Source organism: Pelobates fuscus, chromosome 13 (genome assembly GCF_036172605.1).
Source record: "Pelobates fuscus isolate aPelFus1 chromosome 13, aPelFus1.pri, whole genome shotgun sequence".
In the NCBI taxonomy this organism is placed as follows: Eukaryota; Metazoa; Chordata; class Amphibia; order Anura; family Pelobatidae; genus Pelobates; species Pelobates fuscus.
The window spans coordinates 23,090,080-23,115,194 of NC_086329.1; the positions used below are offsets into that span (position 1 = coordinate 23,090,080).

General features: G+C 40.6%; 1 protein-coding gene across 1 annotated transcript in view; it reads left to right on the top strand.

Annotated features, from left to right (window-relative positions):
• LOC134583536 (zinc finger protein 106-like) overlaps window positions 1–25,115 on the top strand; it is an 81,806-nt gene that overhangs the window by 28,221 nt on the left and 28,470 nt on the right. Inside the window, exons 2-5 of the mRNA XM_063440472.1 lie at window positions 4,586–4,671; window positions 6,895–6,956; window positions 13,959–14,153; window positions 18,421–20,472. Of these exons, the coding sequence (XP_063296542.1) occupies window positions 4,618–4,671; window positions 6,895–6,956; window positions 13,959–14,153; window positions 18,421–20,472 (2,363 nt within the window). The 5' untranslated portion in view covers window positions 4,586–4,617. The remainder of the gene's footprint in view (window positions 1–4,585; window positions 4,672–6,894; window positions 6,957–13,958; window positions 14,154–18,420; window positions 20,473–25,115) is intronic.

The window sequence follows — 25,115 nt, forward strand, 5'->3', positions numbered from 1 at the left end:
TAGTTCTTGTAGTATGCTAAATAATATTATGCACATATTTTTTTCTTCAAATGTGACCTCCTCAAAATGCTGTCTATAATCACTAATTTGCAAAGTTACTTGCAGTTATTATTATTATAGTAATAACTTGTGCTCGATCCAAGTCTAGAATGAAACTGAAGAATACTTTGTTTTTCTTTTAAAGTATGTTTGTTTATATTTATTACCTGTTAACTAGCTATTGAAGTGGAGTCAGTCTGTTTTTTTTTTTTTTTTGTCAATCTCTTTTTATTGAAATTTGTTTTTTTTCACACCCTTGCGGGTCAAGAATATTTGAACTGTACATCAAACATAATTATGAAAACATAGTACGGCATGAACAATAGCATTTAAACAAAATCATGTACGAGAGTGTGGGTCCGCAATGGTATGTTATCGTGAGTGTGTGAATTGCCTCGGGTGAATGGGTGAGTAACCATAGTATGTGTGTAGTGACCCTATCGGGTTCTGAGTTATGGCCTTCTTCTATGTATACCCAGAGCCCAGGGGGGTCTGGGGGGGGGTACGTAGGTTTGGAGCGGTCGCTCCCTCTTGTCAGTGGGGGGGGATGAGGTGAGCTAGGAGTGGTTCAAGGTCAGCAGATTATGTGTAGTCCTAACTGTGCAACGTAAAACATGTGTGGTAAAGTCTCTGTTGTTGGAGTCAGGCCTCAGGAGTAGGTCACTTGTCAGTGGCCTGGTTAGGTGCGGGTATGCCCAAAGCGTGGCAGAATGTCGGGAACTCTTCAAGTGTGGAGAGTTTGTGGACAGTTCCGTGTCTAGTGACTACCAGGAATCTGGGTGACCTCCAGTGGTATTCTATCCCCGCTTCTCTGAGGGTGCTGGTGACTTGGTTCAGCGATCTGCGCCATTGTAGCGTGGCTCTAGTGAGGTCTTGATAGATGTTAAGCTGTGCGCCTTCAAATGTGAGTGGCGTCTTGCCCCGGAGAGCGGTCATCAGGATTCTTTTGTCTTGGGAGGCGGCACAGCGGACAATCACGTCTCGGGCCAAGCTTGGGGCTGTCCTGCCCGAAGGTGGCAGGCGGTATATCCCATCCGTGTTGAATTTCTTGGCCTGTGTGGGTGGCAGGATGGCGGCCACGAGGCGTCTCAGGTAGTGAGGTAATTCGTCTGAGGAGACGTCGTCTGGTACTCCTCTTATTTTTATGTGGTTTCGCCTTGACCTGTCATCGAGGGCGATATAGTGGAGGGAGAGTGCTTGCTGTTGAGTCTGGAGTGCCAGTATTGTGTCCTGCATGGTTGTCAGTCCCTGTTTGATGTTAGCAACATCGTTCTCTGTGGCCTGTACCCTGACATCTATAGCCTGCACATCAGATTTAATGGCTGCTATGCTGGTCGCCAGGAGGTTTTTTATTTCCCCAATTAGGTGTTGGAAGTCCCGCTGAGTGACTGGGGCAGACCCATCAGTGGTTCCCCCTGGTGTAGGTACCTGTTCTGGGGATTGGGCATGTGGGCTGGGACCCCTGAGTACCTTCATGGTGTCCTGCTCCGCCGCATCCGCCATTTTGGCTGGCGGCCTGTGTTGCTGCAGCATGGTGCTGATATCTCTGGACCCTGAAGCCGTCTCCGGTGGGGGTTTCTGGGACCGGCGGCCCATGTCTGCCCGAGTGGGTGAGGGTGCTATGTAGGGATCGTCCCCTGTTGAATCCTCTGGCTGATCGAGGCCGTCGAGGAATGCCGTCCAATCGAGGGCTGCAGCCGGCTTGTAGGCCGCGGGTCTGCGCTTCCGGCGGTTAATCCGCGCCGGACACACAAACGGCATGGGAGGCTGTAGGGGAGAGTATCGATGGTGCCCCTGGTCAGGAGTGGGTAAGTTGGGGGTTTTATTCCCCACTTGTCAGGCTTTTATTCAGGTTGCGGTCGGGAGCCTTGCTGAGGTGCGACCGCTCCGGCTCGTGGTCAGGCTCCGCCTCCGGAGTCAGTCTGTTTTATTTTATTGAAGTGCTGATTTCAAAAGGAATCCTATTTATTATTATTAAAACAATCATGCTTATTTTGTTATTCATACTTTTTATTGGATTCTGTGGAAATACAAAAAATACACTTTCAGGTCCTGCTCCACACACTTTTTTTTTTTTGTAAACGCTATCCCACTATTGTACCTACTTTGTGAGTGTGGTCACAAATCAGTGGTTCTACAGTTATCTCTCCTCATCCATCCCACCTCTAACCTGCAATTCCCACCAGGTCTCAAATCTGGAACTTTTAAAGCTTTCTACCAACCTTACTCTAGGCTCTGTGTTCCATAAACATGAAATTAAAGCACTAATCACTTTTAATGTTGAACAAGCAACCTACTGCCCTACAATCATTTAGACTCGCTAAATTATCCCAGTTTATCAATGCCGAACCAGCACTTCTAGAAAAGGTACTACTTTTGAATCACAATGTGCATCCCATAATATTAAGCATAAACAGCTCTCTAAATTCTATGGGCTCTTTCAACAAGACCATGAAACTAAACAACCCACCTTCACTAACTCAATATCCCTATAACTCCCACAGACTTGAAGCAATTTGTTTTTTAAACTTACACAAGTCTTCCATTAATAACATACATGACGATAACTACAAACAAATCTCTAGGTGACGTCATGCACAATGTCTTCACTTTTTCTTGAATACCTCAGACATGTGATGGAGATGCACACCTGCACATATTTAGGGGTCATGTCCCACAATATAAGACTACTGGAAATGAATGCTCTTATGGATTCATATTATCACAAGAATCCAACTTCTCACCACCCCTGAAACGCTGTTATTTTTCCTGTACCCTTTTCTGATACCGAAACCACAAAAAAAACTTTTCACCTACCTCCTAACAGCAACCAACATACTTATTCCCACTTGCTGGAAAAAAAACAAAAAACCTCTAGCTCCCTCTATGGGAGAATGCATTCAAAAAGTCAAATCTATAAGACTTATGGAAAAAAGTAACTACTCTATATCTCCTAGATCAGGTGTCTGCAACCTTCGGCACCCCAGATGTTGTGGACTACATCCCCCTTAATGCTCTTACACCCATAATGCTGGCAAAATGTCATGGGAGGTGTAGTCCAAAACATCTGCTGTGCCGAAGGTTGCCTATGCCTGTCCTAGAAAGTCCCATTACACACCTGGGAACATTAGATGACATTCTTGAAAAACCATCATGATTAACCTGTACTTAACAGCACTTCTCATATGCATTTACATAATTTATTTGTAGTATTCTATGTATTTCTAACAATATTATCAGTCCCGCAAGGAAATGTCGCATTGAAAACGATCCTCTCATACGTGCATAAATACACTAATGCAATAGATGCATTTCATGACAGTCCGGCCCCGCAGGCAGATCTGGACCTGTTCAGTCCTATGAGCAAAAAACAAGTCGCAAGAGTACACTGAGGACGGACAGCAGCTGAAATAGCCTGCCCTTCGGTGGGTCCCAGCTCAGAACTCAAGCTGGTTTTAGCTCATCTTGTGCCATTACAGAGAGAACATCTCTGAAGCATATCAGACTGGTCCCACCCATACGGGCAGTCCAGATAATCCAAATGTGGACCCCTTGCTCACTGTGCCTAGGGAGATATCAGCTATGCCTCACTGACGATGCCTAACAAGGCTGAAACGATCGTCTGGGGTTGCTGTATCTCTCGTGCAGAGAGAACTTGCTGGCATTTCGGATCTGAACTGCCCGTATGGGTGGGACCAGTCTGATATGCTTCAGAGATGTTCTCTCTGTAATGGCACAAGATGAGCTAAAACCAGCTTGAGTTCTGAGCGGGGACCCACCAAAGGGCAGGCTATTTCAGCTGCTGTCCGTCCTCAGTGTACTCTTGCGACTTTGCGACGTTGTATTTAACAACTACTTACTTCTTTTTCCAGGGCCACCTCCAGCTCCTCCTCTGTTGATGTCAACATCAAAAGAGACCTCATGCGCGATCCATTGCTTTTCATAGAGAAGCAATGGGTTGAAACTAGACATGCACGGCAAAACGCCACATTACTGCGATCAGTAGCATTTGATTCCAGGACAGTTTCACTCTGTTCTGGAGAAGGAAGTGCCTCTAGTGACTGTCAGGAAGACCACTACTAGAGGTGTATTTAAAGGAACACTTTAGCATTAGGAATACAAATATGTAATCCTAATGTTATAGTGACCTGCTAACATAAAATGGCTTTCTTAATCCTCTTTCTTCCCTTGCTGTGCTGCTCTCTCACAGCTGAGTCCCTGTCAGCTGAGATCATCATTCTTGATGCCAATCTGTATCTCCTCATCGCGATGCATTGTGGAGATGCTGAACATTGATCCTGCAAATATGGTTGCCGCTATCTGAGTGACTGCTGCTGGAAGTGTTACTAGGCAACAATGTAAACCCTACCTTTTCTCTGAATTACAAAGTTCCCCTCCGTCTCATAATTGGTGGGTATAATTTGCATATTTAAATGCCCTTCGATGTTGATGGTTCACTCACTGTGCTGTTTAAATCTTGTTTATGCATATTTCTTCTGAATTCTAACCTGCATATACCTTTCTCTCTTTCGGTTGTTTTGCACAGGCATGGCTTGATGTCTCCATTAGGTGGCCACAATGGTGCGGGAGCGGAAATGCATCTTGTGCCACATTGTATACACCACCAAAAAGGTAATCTTTCTATGTAGTGAAAAGTTCAATGTTTTTCTATGTATTTTAAAACTAGTCTAAGCATACCCACAGAGCTACAAATAATAATGGGAAATATAACGATGAAAACAGACTTCCATTGTCCCCTCTAATCACAGCACACTTTGTGTAGATCAATGCTGTGATAACCTGTATCTGGGTCTTTGCTGAGTCCTTAGAGCCAGAGGCACTGTGGGAGCCCATCTATGCGCGCACCTCTGCTGCAGCCATCAGATTTGTAGTTTATATGTTTGTCCCAATGGTATAGACCCATAGGCTAAGATTGTAAATTAAGTTGTTGCATGCATTTTATAGATAAAAAATAAGTTTGAGAAGAATTGCAGTGTTTCACCAATAATTGGTGTTGTGCATAGCTGCATCTATTCACTACATTAATTACAATGCATCTAATATTATAGTGAGCGCCTACATTTGTTTATTTGTATATCTATTCACTAGGCTGTTACAGCAACATCACATACGTTCCCCCCCACTGGTCTGCACTATAGTGACATACGCTGTATAAAGTATGTGTTCTACAGCTTGGGAATGTGTTAAAGGCGTGTTTGTGATCTCTGACTGTCACATGTGTGCTATATGCTATATTGATATTGTGTGGGAGCTGCATATTTGGCTGTCATGTGCTACGTTGTAGTATTGGTGATCGATGATTCAAATGTGAGTGCCAAATGATTACTGACTCTTACAACCAACATCTGAAATATCTAAAGCCATCCCTTAACTAGGTCATTGTGTTCTTCTGGGATTCATCCAGCCACATCCTTTTATTTATTTATAATTTATATAGGACACTGTAAAGGACATTACACAATTAATAACACAGATTAAAAAACCTGTATTCCTGTCACGATGACTTTGAAAAGCTGGTTTAGGTGGCCAGCCCCCCTGCAGCCTGTGCTGAAGGTGAGTTTACTTTTTAGTTCAGCGCAGCGCAGGTCCGGCGGCGCTAGCTTCACGTTCCCTCTCGTTGGCTGACATCATCAGAATAGGAAAGCATTGGATTGGCTGACATCGTCAATGCAGACGAACTCCGCCAAGGAGGTGGGGCGGGGGCTGAGCCTAACTCCGCCCTGGCCAATCTGCATCTCCTTGTAGAGATGCATTAAATAAATGCATCTCTATGAGCAAAGTTGAGTGTCTCCATGCAGAGCTGCACACTGTGCAGTACTGACCCAGTAAGCACCTCCAGTGGCCATCTGAAGAATAAACACTGGAAGTGTCCCTAGGCTGTAATGTAAATATTGCCTTTTCTCTGTAAAGACAGTGTTTACAACAAAAAGCCTGTGGGAACAGACTATGGACAGCAGAACAACTACATTAAGCTGTAGTTGTTCTGGTGACTATAGTGTCCCTGTAATCTTGTTACACCCCCTGGCTGTCAGACAGCTGGCACTGTTACTTCCTGGTTTGGTTAGCTCAGTGGATATAAACTCAATAAGCGGGCAATTGCCTAGAGCACTTGCCTTGCAAAGATGTCTCATTGGGGGCTACACTGGGGCTCTATAGTATGGCAGACACAGAAAGTCTGGGTTACAAAGGAAGAGCTTGCAAGGGCTTCAGACAAGAGAAAAGCAGCTTTCACAAGTGTTTTTACATTACCCTCAATGAAAAAAGGCATAATTAGATGTATGTATGTTTTCATTGGTGGTACAATGTCTAAACAGTGAATTCATTTTTTTAAAAAAAAATTTTTTAACTTTAGCAGTGGAGTGTGCCTTTAAGTAATTTTTGCCCTTAAAGGAACATCCCAAACCACTAAAACATTTAGGCTTTCTTGAGGGTTAGCATAATGTCTAGGTTTGACCCTCACACCTGTCAGTCAGACAGCCCGGAGAATTCTTGGTGCCCCATCACATAGTGGAAGACCATGCTTCTCGTAGACAAAAATAAGTAGTAAATACTTCTCTGCCAATCTTTGAGATGCTTTCTCACTCACCCAGTAATGCATGGCCACACACACAATAGAGAATTGAGCAGATATTTTCCTAAAGAAGACAAACTGTAGTCCTCTCCAATGTATAATGTGGTGTTATTATATGCATTTGGTGGATATACATTGTAAACATTCTATGTAACTTGCCATCCAGATGGGGACGACTGGTCCACTTCAGTAGTTATGAAAGTATCGTATTGCTTTTTTAAATTATTTATTTATCTTTATTTGTGCCTTTGTGTCTCTTCTAGGAAATGGATGGGCACATGCGCAGTATGCTTCATCACAGGGAACTGGAGAGCTTAAGGGGAAGGTAATAAATGTGTAGCAGGTTGTAACATAAGCATGTTTGTACAAGCAAATAGGAGTCATAACACTTATGCACATGCATTGTGGAATACAGTATGAGTAAAAGCAAGAATGTAGCATTTTTGATCAATATATTGCAATAAACTCCTAAAGGAATTGGCCTGATTTTTTTTTTTGTGTAAAATAAGAAACCTGATGGGTCGCATTAGCTAAAATTGCTAAAAACATAACCGGAAAGAAGCAGTTTTGCATGACTGTGTAGGAAATATAGAAAATGGCTTTCTAATATTAAAGCACTAATAGGACACTTATACCGTGTTGATAAATTATATCTTATTAAGCCATTCATCAATAAGTGTACTCCAATGTACTTGGAGATAAAAACACACACCGTTTATAAAGAAAACTACATAACGTATGTTAGGAAATGGCTAACGTTATCCAAAGTAAAAGCACTTCATGCACCAAAGTGTGACATTATTAAGCAGCCTCTAGTCTACACAGCCTCTAGTCTTTACACAGTTCTGTCGGCCTAAAACTATGTAAAACCATTATATAGTGGTTCTGAGAATATTAAAACAAATAATTTCGTGGGCAGTACAGCTGTGTTTAGACTTGTACTAAAGAGGTGTGAAATCTCAGATATCTATATGTTGTTCCACCCTTCAAAATTGGTAGCATTGCTTCATAATCCAGGCAGCAGATACCAGAGATACAACTGTTTCACCAAATGTACTGTATTATACGGGTCCTTTGCTTTGAAATATGTTGTCAACTATGCAACCTTTCCGTCACCCTTTCTGCTCTGACTTTAAATATTTTCTAGAGATTAATAGGTCTTCCGATGAGTATATTTCTTATCATGTCAGGAATATATTTAAATTTAGCTGAAAAGAACATTTTAATAGACTTTAAAGTACTTGTGGCATTAGAAATGTGGTTTCCACCACCAAGTCCGTCACTGTTCCTTCTCTTTTAAAGCCAAATAAAGGATTTACAGCTTAGACCAGCTCTGCAGTTTACAGGTTTTGAATGGTTTTTTTTTTTTCTTCTTCTGTGTAGAAATGTACAAAGCTTTCCAAAAGCCGCCATGTCCCAATGTCAGATGGTGATAACCGCTAAGCTGGCTATGGCTTGGTTGAGTGGAACTGTTCCATTTGGGAATCTTTGCCGTTTTGCAAGACCCACTTAGGGTGATGTGCACTTCTATGGTGGTGCAGTGGGGTGGATGTGGTTTACACTGGAGTTTCTTTCCTTCTTAGTGTTTCACAGTCTTTTTCTTGATCCTGGTCTATCTGTTCTGGAGGTCTTCAGTTTCCAGGAACAGTGTCACTGGTGTATATTTTTACAAGTACAAAAGAATAAACTGAGAGTGTTGGATCTTCCACGGACAATCTTGCTCACTACGTTGATATGCCAAATGTGCATCTATTGTGCATTGTGCAAGTACCGTACATGTCCGTCTCACTGTTTACCAGTGTCTTTGCAATATTATCACCAGAGAAGGCTTTTATTTGTAAATAGATTTGGCTTACAGCTTTTTTTTTTCTTTCTTGAACTTTATTAAATCAGTAGGGCAGAAATGTCTGCCTAGCACCCTGTAGAGGTGTAGTCATGTGGTCTTGATATGAAATCAGTCTAACATGGGAATTGATTTTGTAATAGAACTCAGGAATTCAATATTTGGCCAGGCGACACTTTTTTTTGTCATGCCCAACATAATTCATCTGTGTCCTTTGCTTGTGGAAACAAATGACAACCTTGTAAAACACTGCATTGTTCAATACTGAATCTACACCCCCGCAGCTGGCAACTTATCAACCAATGTTGCTGTGTACCGAGCTGTAATGCGTTACCTAGTAGAGTGGCAGAGATTTAACTATGGTGCAGACAAGCTATAAGACATTATTGATAACCTTGTTTTATTTATCCTGCAATTTGTAAATGTGGACAAATGAGTCCAACAGAATGAGGGACTAATATTTTAGAAGAACAGGTTGTCGAGCAGATCAAAACGAGCCAGAACTCACCGTTGTTTTGTCTGCTGCTTCAGCTCTCTCTGTGGTTGTCCCCCTTTCTGCCAACACAGGATACTGGATCTCTCTCAGGTACACAATTCAACTACCAATGGATGCACGAATACCATTTATAATCTACAGACTAAGCCATGTCACAGTCTGCATGCAAGTTTGGCAAGTTGCCCACAAACTTTGCATGACCTTCTGGGCTACTGGCCTGCCCAACAGCCTTGCTTGTCTCCTGGCTTTGTACAACTCTGCTCATTTGCATGTAATGTCCTTTTTCTTAATTTACGTTGAACTACTCTTGATTAATAACTTATTTCAAATAATAATCAGACCATGCATTTATGCATTTGAATGAAATTGTTATTTTGCAGCAAGTGTCTGTGTGGCATTGATCGCATAAATTTTGCCCACTGTGTTTAGTTTCTGGTGGACTTTCCAGGACACTCAAAATACTGATTCTAGTGGGGTTTTTTTTGTTTTTTTGCAAGCAACTTGGTGTGGTGAAGGTTTTGATTAGATAAAAGCATTATTCTTAACTATTTCTCCTTTCATATGATAAGTTGTTGCTCCTTGTTTCAGCATGGTGCCTGTCTTTGTTTCTCTGTTCATAACAAATTATTAACTTATTTGCAGTTTATATGCCCATTCTAAAGAGCTATGAAATGTTAACAGTTTTGCTTTTGTTTTCGCTTTATATTACTGCCATACCCGACCAATTGCCTATTAAACCACTTCACTACAAGAATTCAGTATAGATTCGTTTTTTTTCATGATTTTTTTTTTTTTAGAATTAAATTAAGTCCGCAAAGCCTTACTCGCTCTCATTTGTACCCTAGTTATGATTAACAGCCTGTAGGAGAACTGATTTCTTTGACAGAAGCCACTGGTATAATACCTGCAACTATGCTGAAAATGCCAACTTGCCCTGTTTCCAAACGGTAAAGGAAGTTTCAATGGATCATATGATTCCTGCAGTCAGGGAGGGTGCAAGAGTGAATGAACAATTCACTGTTAGCACTAGGTTAGTGTTCCAGAGCTTGATGAAGATTGTTGTTTTGTTTTTTTGACAATCGTTATCATTTATCATCAGAATGTAAGTAACAAATAGTAAAGAAATAAAAATAGGAATAAAACAGTTATATGATCATATTGCCAGGTTAAGTGATCAGTACTTATTGCGGTTATCTTCAGTTGAACTTACATGGCTACTCTCAAATGCACTCTAGTAATTATCTCTCTGAAAGAATACCTAGTTACTATCCACATGCATGCAAGTCAGCTCAGCAGTGTTTGCCAGTGAAAAGTAAAGTAAGAAGAGAGAAAGGACCCATCACTGCATGCGCGCCTCCCGACACACCCACCTCCGCCCCACCAGAACATCTCATGGTCATCCGCCATCTAGTTTTCCGTCTCTTCAGCCTTCCCAGGGAGGTTCTCGTAACGGTACGTGTATGCATCCCAGTGGTATCATTGCTCTGCATGTTTTGCTCAAGTCCCCCTCAACTGTGCCATCTGGCTGCTCAGATTTCCTCAACCCTATCAAACCAGAATTTTTTAAAAGGTGCTTCTGGGCTCTTCCAAAGGACAAGTACTAGCCCATTTGCTGCGTTCGGGAGGTGCCTCAATATTTAATGTTTATATTTGGATATCAGCAAAGGTGTGATATGTAAAAGGACGTTTCTGAATGCAAAGAGAGAGGGGCTTATACTATCTCTGTGAGGGTGTTCCTTAACCATCTGCCAATATGGTTGACTCCCACCAAATGTGTCTAATTGAGCATTCCTCCCTTCCACATCTCCAACATTCCTATGGGACAGAAGGGAATGCCTTATGTAGAAATTTGGAGGTTCAATACTATAGTGTGAACAGTGTATAGTTAACTTCTTGATACCTCGAGCTAATAGGGCTCTTATGCTGTAGGATCAGGTACTTACTTACTCCATTGAGTCTATGTAAAGGTTTTGTCTAATTTTTTTCTTCCTCTCCTAAACTTGGCAGAAATCTGATTTGTCTGTATTTACAGTGTGTGTGGGCATAATTCTCTGTTGCCAATTTTCTTAAGCTGTTCTGCTAGCAATGCCGCCTTCAGTGTCCTTACAAATACCTAAAAGCAAGGTATTTGACCATAGTTATCTATTTTTTGTTATACTTTGTAACGGAGCTCCGTGTACTCCGACCGAGTACCCTCCGTTGATGGATGCTCCTAGCACTCTCAGAGGACTCCAAGCACTGCAGACGACACCACAACCACCGAAGTCTCCACAACCGCCGTAGCTTAACTGGAGCCGCGCCGTCTTCCGTCCACCCTGGAATGAACCTTCAGCATTCAGGACCGTGTGGGGAAGATCTCTCCTCCTGGAGAGCGTATCCGGAACAAGCTCTTAAAAGAGCTAAGTGATTAAGAGCTCAGGGGAATATGCAGAGCATAGCAATCCCCAGTGTGATATAGCAGTTCCCTCCAATAACGAGACAAGGCTACGTATTGAGGGTCAGAAGAGGTCTGAGATGCTGGAACACCCAGCCTGGCTTTTATTGAGGTTACATGCAAATAGGACACTCCCAGGGGGAGGCATAAAATCACCAATCACACATCTGGTGCAGCCCACACATTTCCTCCCCTCAGATAAACAGTTAAACCAATTATTACATACAATAAAAATACAATTTTTACACACACACTGTAACTTTAAAACCATACATTCAATTTCAATAAAAGTTGCATATTCAGACTCAGCATACATCAAACATAAACACTTCCAAAAATCAGCCAAATCCCTCCAGTGGATCAAAAGTTAGCTGGAAGTACTTTATGACCGACCGCAAGCACAATTTCCTGCCCAAAACAGTTCCATAGATTTGGGCTGTGCGGCCGGTCAATTTCATGCCGAAAAACGACTAAGTCCCATTTCGAACGGGACTTAGTCTCTGGAGCTGCAAGTTCAGTATGGGAGAAGGTAAGGGTCAGCGGTGTTCGGCAAAATGTGTAGCCGATTTTAGTTCCACAGAATCTTTAGCATACACCGCTGACCGCATTCGAATGACTAAAATGGCCGCCGCCACGTGTTCGGCTGCCGAATGGCGGCCACCCAGCGCTCGGCAATTAACCTGCAGTAACCTCACAGCCTGGGAGGTAAATTGCCTGCACACTTTAGCTTCTGGGTGGTCCGCCTGTGTGGTACTTGGTTCAGTAAGCCCTATTTACTGAACCAAGTGGGAGAAAGCCAGGGGCAAGTTATTTTACAGGTCTGGGGACATAGTCTTAAAGGGACATTGTTCAGCAAAGTCACAATATGTCCCCAGACGGTTCTTAAAGGGCCATACACACCCAATAAATGTTAATAAGTTTTCAGGGGCACAATCTTCCAGGGGCCATAGTCATGAGGCAGGAGGCTGGCAAACATGCTTCTCCACAATCCAGGGAAGCAGGGCAATTTCTCATTTAAAGGGCCAGTTACAAATAGCGATTTGTAACATACTTACTGTATGTTGCTTTTTATACTAACATTTCAGACCCTGTGCGAAATATTGCAAGGTAAAGGACTGTCTAATGCTTTTCATTTCCTAAATATTTTTTATAAACCTTCATTATTTATCTTTTATCTTTTATAACGGTTCTGGCGTGGTATTCTCTGTTCACCATCAGCTATTCTACAGCTGAACAGTTTATTAGTTCAATCTTAAGCAGCTGAAAGTGAAAGTGAAGATTGACTTATAAAATTGAAAGGTCGTCATTGGGGTGTCATCCTTCTAATGGGTTTTAATCAAGACAAGGCATGTGTTCAGTTGGACTTTGCTGCCAACACTACTTTTAGAAGAACGCCTGGATAATTTTAGGCTAACTAAAACATTTTGGTGCCTTACTTTTCACCTATTCTTGCCATTTGGAATGTAAACTCTGTTGAAACAGAGCTCTCATCATTTTTTTTTTTTACTTTTTTTTTTTCTTTCTATTTATTCAGCAAATAAATTGATTCTCTTTTCACACTAAACATCATTGCATAAAATGTTGGTCCTTGTAATTAAAATCTTAATCATTTTAAATGTACTAGGGAATGCATTTTAGTAGCTTTATGCCATAGTTGTACTGGAATTACTTTTGTTACTGTTTATATATCTCTATCCAAATATAGTATACTGTACTTAATAATTACTAGAATGTTACTTTCTTTTAATGATTACACCACATTTGTAAAATACGTCTAATGTAGCAGATTCACATAAGAAAACTCTGTTGCTATACAGGAATGCACAGATGCAAACATTTGTCTGTCAAGGCTTATATCCACCCACTGAATTGGTCTTCTGTAGCATAATGCATATCTTGTGGCTAAATTCAGTTTGCTTGATACTAGGCAGCCTGTATGATCATATGCTGTGAGCCTGGAGTTTTCACATTCCCAACCTGTGCTTCAGCTGTCTGGGGTCATGTTACTCCCCAGTGATTGGCCCCCTTCCCACCCCCGATGCCTTTTCTGTCCCTGTAGAGGGTGTTTCGATGTAGCTGATAAAAGCAGTAACTGTCACCAAGGCTGGTCACAGCAGCTGGCACCATGCATGGGCTGCAGAGCTGGAGAGGCTAGCTCTGCGAGCCCCCTTCCCTTACCCAACCTCCTTCCACTATGCTGTGTATCCTCATTGGGCACGATTTTCAGTACAACAATTAAAGAAGATATCCTTTTTATTATTTTTTAAACAAGTTTTTTTGCCTCTTAATTGTTGGAGAAAAATCTACTCTCTTTTTCATTTTTTTAGTAGTACAACTTACAAGATATTGACACTCTCTTTCTGATAGAGAAGTTTTTCAGTACATGCATGGTGGGAAGTAATTACTGAGCAAGCTTTCTCTGTTACACAAAGTTTCGAGATTATCTACTGACCGTTCAAGGAGACTCTGCCCTTTAAGGAAACACAGTACAGTTCACATTGTCAAAAATGCCAGTAGGAAAGATTGAATGTCCTCCCTCTGCCTCTTCCCTCAGAGACTGCAGCCACGAGTGCCGGGTATGCAGAGTGACGGTGGTGGGCCTCTCAACATACGCTAAACACATCTCAAGCCAGCTGCACAAAGATAATGTTGATGCCCAGGAGAAAGAAGAAGAAAAAGATGAAGACGAAGAAGAATACTTTGACAAAGAACTTGTCCAGTTAATTAACCAAAGGAGAGAACAAAACCGGTGAGTTGACAGTTCAACACCTGATTGATTGACTGATTTATTTATTATTTTATTTAATTTTATGATATTTTATAAGGCATATAATGCATTTTATGTTATGCCTTTCTTTTTGGAGAGGAGTGAAACCTCCGAGTACAATGGTCTAGTTTAGAGATTGTCCAGGCACCTAAATGTAGTTTCTCTGCTGTAAAGCAAGATAAGATCCTTCTGTATTTGCAACAGTTCCTTTAGTAAAGGTTTTATAATATTAGTTTTGTTGTATGTTGCTGAACTCTCTCATGCCATCTTGTTAAATTAAATTTTCCTTACTACACTTTTGTTTATATTTCCATTCTGTAACTTGATTACCAATCAGTCTGTCCTCATTCTCCCATACATTGCACATATACATACTTGTAATTATTAAAGGTGCTTTATTGCAAATGAGGCCCTCTGTTTGCCTCATTCTGTCGAGCTCCCAATGTTCTGGGTTTCCAGTTACTACCTCCTATGCTTTAAATAACTGCATAATTGATTGGGCAGAGACTTTTCACTCCCCAATGGGTGGGAAATGGCTAAGATGACTACTTCCTATCATAAGATTGAGCAAAGCTTAGATTTTGCCCTCCCTAGTTCCTACACAAGAAAGTAAGGCCAGATTTAACCTCCTTGCTGCCCAAAAACAGTTTTCTCAATGCACCCTCCTTACCCCCCCTCTATATATAAGGGAGAGAAAGGTGTGTGTGTGTGTGTATATAAAATATTGTAAAAAGTCTTATTAATAATACTTGTATTTAATATAATATTCGGAATTACATGTGTGCTCAGACGGCGTTTTGACCTATTTTGGTCCTTTTCAAGATCTACAGACAATGTAAAAGCAATTTAATTTATGCAAAAAATAAGAAGTGACACCAATAGTGCATGTAGGCAGACCTATTCAAACCCGGAAGTGCCCGGAGAAACCACGTGACGGAACAACTCATACATGGAGTCATGATTAAACATGCCACCGTGGTTGCCAAGTCCAAAAGTAACCATCATAAATCAAGCTACTAGTAACCACACACTGTGTGGAAGCTTACAAAAAAATCTCTACCCTGTATATAGGGGAGGGTGCATATCTATATATTTCTCAAAAAACATTTGCTGTTTGCAACTAGTCTTGAGTGTGATAAGATGAGTAAAATTGTGTGTGTGTGTATATGTGTGTGTGTGTGTGTGTGTGTGTGTGTGTGTATATATATATATATATGTGTGTGTGTATATATTGCAAAATTATTGTGATAAACATAATTTAAAAAATGCAGTGTCAAAACTAAACAATTAAAGTGATAGTGTTAATTAAATACACTTTAGTTCTTTGCGCACTATTTAATTTGTCTACCACATTGAAATTAATATTGGGTTACTGTGGTGTAGTGGTGGGCTTAAAACAATATGGCCATATGGTGGAACTGAAACCCCTATATATGTTTGCTGAGAAATAATTTTTGGTAGCCTTGTAATATGTAAAACTGTATTTTTTTTTTTTTGTGTGCGCTGTTCATTAATCCATCATTTGTATACGTTTTGTCTCTGTGGCAGCACCACTTGTGAGAAATGCATGTTCCGGGTGTGCACCCAATTCCCTTTTTTTTCTAGGTTAATGCTTGATTGATATATCTTACATATATTGTGTGTGTGCTGAGGGATGCTCAGTCATCTTGAGCATTTTGACTTGCTAAATCTGTCCTGGGTATATCAACTGTGTTGGGGACTCCATATACATGTTGGTGTCTCTTGCTCACCAACCTATATAAGGTGCATATTCGCAAAACATTTTTAATTTTTGTATATTTTTCTTTTTTTTTTTTTTTTTTACTTTAACCCCTTAACCCCTTAAGGACCAAACTTCTGGAGTAAAAGGGAATCATGACATGTCACACATGTCATGTGTCCTTAAGGGGTTAAGGACACATGACATGTGTGACATGTCATGATTCCCTTTTATTCCAGAAGGTTGGTCCTTAAGGGGTTAAAGGAACAATTCATGTATCATATAGGTAATACATTAAAAATATTTAAATTCAGGAATAATGACGAAAGGTTTAAACTGCTGCACTTTCCCAGGGGACAGACTGCTCCCTCCCAGACCAAAATGAGTCTCCTCCAATCAGTGGTAGTTCAGCTCACAGCTGCAGTTACACTAGTCAGATCTAACACCTGGAACTGTTCAATAAGCTGATAGAAGACAGAGCTCAGCTACATTTCTTTAACCGTTTTAGGAATGTGGAATAACCTTTTCTCAAGCCACTTACTATGCATAAGTACTGCCACGGCTTGGGTTCTCTCTAAAGGTGGGGATGTACAAGGATCATAGATGGCAAAGGAGGAAAGACAAAAATCCTCTTTTGATGTTAGTCACTAAAGGATTGGTTATAAAACCTTCAGAATGTTTAAGCCAATGTCCTAACTGTGTGCAGTGACAGGTGACTTCTTTGCAACATTATGGAACTATTTATTTTTTTTACTTCCGTTTTCAATCCGTTTTCCTGGCACCGCAGGTCCCCTCTCCCTCCCACCTCCCATCCCCGGTTGCCAAAGGGGTGAAAACCCCTAATTGGACCAGAAGCTAGCTGCCCCCCATTCCCCCCTGTTGCCCCTGACGGTAAGGGATTTCACACATTCATTATCCCTCCAGATTTGAACATTCCAAGAGACAATATGGGGGGGATTGAGGTACACCAATTGAAGATACGGGTTTCATTTTTAAAGATTTAGTACTTTTTAGGTGTTAATAAAACACAAGGCAAGCCGACATACAGACAGAAGTAGCAAGATATATGCTCCGTAGTGATGTCCCAAACAGTTCGCCAGGAACCGTTCGCCGGCGAACACGCGCGATGTTCGTTCCGCCCCCTATTCGTCATGGAGGTGGGAGGGTCTGAGAACGAGGGTCTGCTGCTGATTGGCTGGAATGTGTCTGCTGACTGTGAGGTACAGGGTCAAAGTTTACTCAATAATGACGAATAGGGGGCGGACCAAACATCGCACGTGTTCGCGACTGCGAACAGGCTATGTTCGCCGGCGAACTGTTCGGGACATCACTAATGCTCAGTCTAATATGTCTGAAACGTCACTTAAATCATTTTAACAAGCCACAGTAACTAGGAGTTCAGAGTTCGCATAATGTCTTAACTTGAGCAAAATTGAAAAATTGGCAACATGAGGGCAAAGACGGTGACCTGAAAAAGCAGGTATCAAATGGCTTTTTTTAGCAGTTGTAGAAACTAGTGTGAAGTCCATGCAGCAGGAAAGGAAGTTAGAAATCCTGAAGTGAGTCATGATTTGTAGATTGCTGAATAGGTGAAATCTCTTGCTCATATCTTATAACCGTGTTTAAAGCGGCACTGTCACGTCGAACTTACCTTTCTCCTATAGTTTCCTCTTCTCTTTCTCTCTCAGAATCGGATCTTATTTTCTTTATTTCGGATCTGATGGTCTTTAAAACACAAGATAAAGTAGGGGCTACTTTGCCTTATGTATTTTTCCTACGACTGACATTCCCTGACCCATGGAGGGCTAGAGTCTGCTCAATTTCCTGGGTAAAGAAAGTAATCCCCCTTCTCATTGACACAGGAAATGGAGCTGACGTAAGCTCCTTCTTTGGTCAAAGAAAGTAAAGCTTAGGAAAAATACATAAGACAAAGTAGTCCCAATTTTTTATCTTCTGTTTTAAAGAAACCTGGATCAGATCTAAAGAAAGAAGAACCGATTCTGAGAGATGGAGAGAAGAGGAACAAAAATAAAGAATCAAAAAAAGAATTTACACATTTTTTTTTAAAAAGTAACTTTGCGTTGCTCATTACTACAAATGAGTAGCTTATCCCAAAAAGTAGTTCAGCTTCTCACATAGCATGAGTGGAACAGTTTTTTGTAAATTGATGGCTGCTATCCATTTACATGCAGTCTGCTTCATTGTTTAGCACAATCTGCCTATCCGCTCTCTTTTTAGGGGAGGGTGAAGGATCAGCCCAAGTTTTGCAGCAGTCCCTGCATGCAAAATTTGGACTAAATGAAAATGGGCAAACTCGAAATCTCATCCAGGGCTTTCAGAAGGACAGGCCACTTACAAAACCATTTTCATTGCTTAAACATTAAGCATTTTCTTTATGTTGTCAAACTTTGGTAAGTCATAATGTGTTTCTTTTTACATGTTTCTAGACTATAATAATGTGGTTATATATAGAAGACTGAGCTTTTTAGTTTATATACTTATATATGTTTTTGCTGTTTAATATTTTAGACCCGATGATACCTGCTGTACATCCAAAGAACAAGAAAAAGACAGATACCAGAGGAGAAGAGAAGACCATCTTTTGTTTAAGGAAGGGGGGGCCCAGGATTGGCACTGTGATCCGTCGAAGAGGGGCTGGCAGTGGCAAAGTGAAGGCTTCACCAATTCTAGGCAGTGTAATTACCAGCATCCTGCACTAAACGTAAACCATAGGCATCTTCCTGATTCTAGAGGACGACCTGGCTGGCATTTAAACGGTCCATCAAACCGTCATCAGAACCATGGCAGCGGCTCATGGCACTCAAATACAGGAGGCCCTACTAGTTGGCACCATAGAGGCACAGGTAGGAACTTTCATTGGCACCATGATGGAAATAGTAGTTTTCCTGTCCTGCCCCCTAGAAACTGTGTAGGAAACTGGCAGCCAAATCCATACAAAGGTAAACCGTGGAATTTTGGTGGCAATGTCGATACATTTCCACAAGGAAGAAACCGAAATCTAAGGCATTGTGATTCAACACAAGAAAAAGATCCAGGGTGGAATAAGACAAATTGTAATACGTTCAGTAAAGAGAGATTCACCTGGAAAAAAACAGAAAACAGCAGCAGTAATCGTAAAATGTTATTAAATTCAGATACAAGCTCAAGAAAGCACGAGGAACTTTCCAGTGATACACTTCCACAAGAAAATGTTTTTGAGTCAGAGTTATTGGAAAAACACAGTATTACTTCCACAGTGAAACCATTAGTTTGCCCAGGCAAAGCCAATAACTGTTCGAAAGATAAACCATACAGATGGACTCCATACCCATCACAAAAGGGCGTGGAAATGCAACAAACTCTAGAAAACGATTTACTTTCTGAAATTACAGAATTAAGCAACAATGAACCAAAAAAAGACCAAATAGAAAACGTGGACAGGGTAAATACTATAGAAGATCAAGTTATGCCTGATATTTGTGATAAACCTGAGGAAGATAAGGCTGAGCAATGTGAGCCCAAGAGCCCTAGAATGCCTTCCGTAAAATCACCAGTTTTCAATGTACCTGATGCAAAATCTTCCACCTCTAAGAGAGATCAAAGAAATCCTTTAAAAGGTGTAAAACTGCAGTTCACTTCTTCTTTTGGGGAGAGACAAAACCGATTGAGTGCTCTAAATTTAGAAACTGCTCGGTCCAATTCTTACATCTCTAAGTTACGCAGTGCTTCTCGAAATACAACAAAAATTATCCAAGAACCACAAGTAAGCGACCAAAAGGAACCTGTTGAAACCCTCGGGGATGTGCTCCGTAAAGCAAAGGAAATGCTGCAAAATAGTCAATCCATTCAGAACCCTTACTTTTCATTTATGAAGGATGCATCCGTCGGTCCAGACACCCTAACACCTGAAGTATCAAACATTGTAAAAGATGAAAAACAACCCATAGAAGATCCATTAGAATCAGGTGAAGATCACCCAGCTGACAGTGGAGCACAGGTGGATAATGTGTTACAATCAAAATGCACCTCCCCGTTGCTTAGAAATTGTCATTTATCCGAAGATAATCCTGGAAGTATTGAAACATATCCAGAAAAAAATTCTACCAACACAGATCATGATATGTTACCAATGCAACATACATGCAAAAGTTTTAGTCCACAAACAAATACGGAGGCTCTTTATGATGGCAGTGAGACCGCTCATCAATGTCAAGATGATCATGAATCTGAAAATCTTGCAAATGTTTCAGACTTTGAACTACAAAAAGGTGTAAATCATTCATCCAGTCCAATTTTACCTGAATTAAGCAAGCTAGGACTTCCTGCTTCCCTCCAAAGAGATCTGACCAGGCATATTAGTTCACGAAGCAAAACTGGAACACATCTTCCAGAACCTAACCTAAATAGCGCCCGGCGCATTCGAAATGTTAGCGGCCATCGAAAGAGTGAAACGGACAAGGATTCGGGGCTCAAACCAACTCTGAAGCAGATTCTGAATGCGTCGCGTAGAAATATAAACTGGGAACAGGTCATCCAACATGTGACCAAGAAGAAACAGGAGTTGGGCAAGGGTTTGCCAAGGTTTGTACGAAACCGATTTACTGACCCTATTATTACATTTTGGTGAACAGTCATGAAAGAGGAGTCCAGTATCCTTGTATTTTGGTGATATTGTAATATATAAAAATACAATTTTCCTTTTGGTGACTGACCATGAACACGCACATGGACTTGCACAATGGCTGAGGCTCTCCGTTCCTTAGAGTAGCTCCTTGTTTTAAACCGTTCCTTTCCACTTATGGATAAGCAAGGCAAGAGTAAGACACCACATCAGTGATATTTGCTGAACGTATAAGTGATGTGGGTGTTGCATGGCATCTGCTCTTGGTGTCATGTGGGTGCTAGCGTTACTCTTGTCATATGCATAACTTATGAATGCTGGATAACATTTAGTTGTTCTAGATCAGGGGTAGGCAATGTTCGACCTCTCCAGATGTTTTGGTCTGCATCTCCCATGATCCTTTGTCTATTTTATGGCATTATCAGAGATGTAGTCCACAGCATCTATCCCTGTTATAGATGCTGAATTCGATGCAGGTGTGGGTGGATAATGAGGAGAGACAAAACTGATTGAGTGTTTTTAATTTTGGAACTGTTCAGTCCAATTCTTACATTTCTAGTTTGTTCAGTGCTTCTCGAAATACAACAAAAGTTATCCATGAGCCAAAAGAAAATGACAAACAATAACCTTTGTTGAAACTCTTTAGGATGTGTTCTGTAAAGGGAAGGAAATGCTGCAAAATGTACAATGCATTCAAAAGGAGGCATCCAGAGGTCCACACGCTTTAACAACCAAACTATCAAACATTGTTTTGAAGAGACACTATAGGCACTAAAACAACATTGGCCATGACCCTACAGTTCACTGCTCAATTCTCTGCCACATAGGATACATTTGTTTGTGTCCGTGCAGCCTTAATCACCTAATTGCAGCTCCCCTTGCTGTGAGTGACACGACCTGCATGGGGAAAAACAAGAGTTTTATTTTCAATCAGGTCTGACAGCACAGTGTATTTACTGTAGAAGTTCTCATTTCCTGCTCTTCTGTGTGTGATAAAGTTCACTTAACAGAGCAAGAAATAGAACGTTTTAAGTTGTTGTTGCAAGCTAGGACAGGCAATTCACATAGATAATAATTCTAAATTAATCACACTGTGAATTAAAGGAGCACTATAGGGTCAGGAACACAAACATGCATTCCTGACCCTATAGTGTTAAAACCACTATGTAGCCCCCTTGGCCCCCTTTGCCTCCCTAAAGATAGTAAAATCTTACTTGTATTCAAGTCTAAAGCTGCTGCCTCTGCCTGTGAACTTCTTCTGACATAATCAGAAGTGGAGGCCTGATCCAATCACAATGCTTCCCCATAGGATTGGCTGAGACTGACAAGGAAGCAGATCAGGGGCAGAGCCAGCACAATTCAAACACAGCCGTGGCCAATCAGCATCTCCTCATAGAGATGAATTGAATCAATGAATCTCTATGAGAAAAGTTCAGTGTCTGCATGCAAAGGGAGGAGACTCTGAATGTTTGGATGCATTTTAGGCAGCCATGACCCAGGAAGGATCTCTAACAGCCATCTGAGGAGTGGCCAGTGAAGTTATCACTAGGCTGTAATGTAAACATTGCATTTTCTCTGAAAAGACCGTGTTTACAGCAAAAAGCCTGAATCTAATGATTCTACTCACCAGAACAAATTCAATAAGCTGTGGTTGTTCTGATGACTATAGTGTCCCTTTAAGGCAAGCAAAAAAAGAATTGACTGTATTTCAGTAAGTGTGAGTAGGCTGTGTGAGTCACAACCAGAGGAGGTCTGGCTAGTGCTGCATAAAGAAAGTGACTTAAATCTTAAGTGGAAAAGAATTGAATGCCAAGACTGCAGGGTGATGTTAAATACTTCATGTCCCGTTAAAGAGGAAGACCTTGTTGGTCCTTTTAAAGTGGTAGTGCCTTGTTTAATGCTATATTGCAATGTGATTGTCTAAAAATCATCTGATACCATCAGGGTAAACACAAATTTCATATAATGTGCAACCCATTTTTACATCTTATTTAGAAGATTTTTAGCCTGTGACATTGGAATCATCTCTTTGGCTCAATGAATCTAAAACGACATTGGCCATGCCCCTGCCAATTCTCTATAACTAGCTGTAGTGGTTATGGAGCCACAGAATGGATTTGTCAGACTCGACGTAAAACACCATTTCTAAACGTAAAGACTCATTCTTGCTGGTTTTTAAAATCTTCAGTATCTGCAGCATGATGACGATGTATTTTGAACAATAACATTTTAGATTAGTTGGACAGTTACATCAGAACTGGAATATAACATAAATACATATGCAGGTTCCTGCAGTGCCATGCTCCCTCCCATCCCCCATCCCATGTTGCTGAAGGGGTTAAAACCCCTTCAGTGACTTACCTTAATCCAGTGCCGATGTCACTCGGCACTGGGTCAGGCTCCACCCACATTCCGGGTCCAAGCACATCCCTTGGTGGGAATTGTTCCACCTAAGGCTCCATTTACTAGAGCGGGTCATTGCTCTAGTAGAGGTAAGTAGGTCTAATTTTTTACCTATTTAATATCCACTTACATACTGTACCATTGGTATATATCTTTATCTATTTCATATGATGAACCTCACCCTTTTGAGAACCACACAGTGTTGAACCATCACAAAGAAATCTATAGACGGGGATTATTCCGTCCAGGCTCCTTAACCCCTTAAGTCCGGAGGGCGTACTATTACGTCCTTTTAAAAGCGGCTCTAAACGCCGCCGGACGTAATAGTACGCCCTCCGGTTTTTAGTAACTTACCCGGTCGCCGGCGGTCCCACGCCGGCGATCGCGGTTGGGGGGACTCCCAGGGAGCCCCCCCGCGGCACATCTTCCTCCTCCGGTGCCTCCCGGTCATGTGAGAGTGAGGTCCTTGCGAGGAAAAAATATGTAAATACGTAAAAAAATAAAATAAAATAAATAATTAAAAATAAAATATAAAAAAATATATAGATGTGTTTTATTTCGTTCTAACTGTATTGTGATATTAATATATATATTTATATCAAAATACACGTAGAACGAAATAATATATATATCTATATACATAAATATATACGTATATATCACTATATATATATACCTATATATTAATAAAAATATAAAAAAAAAAAAATATATATATATATATATACGTATATATACACATATGTATATATATACATATATTAATTCTACACATATATTTATGTAATAATTTTACATAATTAGGTATCCTAATTAATTACAATTAGCGGGACCTGCCTGACCACCCATGCCGAAAGTATAGGGAATTTAATTTGCTAGCACTATATTTAACCCTATAACTTTCCAAGACACCATAAAACCTGTACATGGGGGGTACTGTTTTACTCGGGAGACTTCGCTGAACACAAATATTAGTGTTTCAAAACAGTAAAATGTATTACAACCATGATATCGCCAGTAAAAGTGACGGTTTTTGCATTTTTCACGCACAAACAGCACTTACAGGGACGATATTATTGCTGCAATACTTTTTACTGTTTTGAAACACAAATATTTGTGTTCAGCGAAGTCTCCTGAGTACAACAGTACCCCTCATGTACAGGTTTTATGGTGTTTTCAAAAATTACAGCGTCAAATATAAGGCTTGTGTTTAATTTTTTTCACATTAAAATTCGCCAGATTGCTTACGTTGCCTTTATGACCCTATGGTAGCCCAAGAATGAAAATTACCCCTATGATGGCATACCATTTGCAATAGTAGACAACCAAAGGTATTGCAAATGGGGTATGTCCAGTCTTTTTTAGTAGCCACTTAGTCACAAACACTGGCCAAAATTGGCATTTTTTGCATTTTTCACACACAAACAAATACGAACGCTAACTTTGGCCAGTGTTTGTGACCAAATGGCTACTAAAAAAGACTGGACATCGCTTATTTGCAATACCTTGGGTCGTCTACTATTGCAAATGGTATGCCATTATGGGTGTAAATTTATTTCCTGGGCTACTATACAGTCTCAAAGGCAACGTAACCAATCTGGCGAATTTCAATTTCAAATGTAACACGCTATATTTGACCCTGTAACTTCCCAAAACACCATAAAACCTGTACATAGGGGGTACTGTTTTACACGTGAGACTTTGCTGAATACAAATATGTGTATTTTATTGCAGTAAAAGCAAACAGTATTATGACATTGACAGTTAAAATGTCATGTAGAACGAAAAAAATCAAAAAAAATCTTATTTTGTCCCATTTTTTTCATATTAAATTATGTTTCATAGCTAAATATTTGATATTAAATGAAAGCCCTGTTTCCCCTGAATAAAATGATATATAATAAGGGGGGGTGCATTTAATATGAAAGAGGTGAATTACGGTTGGACAGACATATAGCGCAAATGCCAGGTTTTGTTTACGTTTTGTTTCGTTCACAACTTGTACATTTGGCTGCGGTGTTAAGGGGTTAAATAGAGCTTATAAAGCTCTAAAAAGCGTGAGTGTTCCTTTGGCACCAATACTATATTTATCACTATTACCATTGCATACGGCACCATTATTGTATTTTTTATTTTTTTATTTTAAGATGCTATTTTGGAAACTACTGCCATCCTATGTATGTATGTATTTATATTTCTA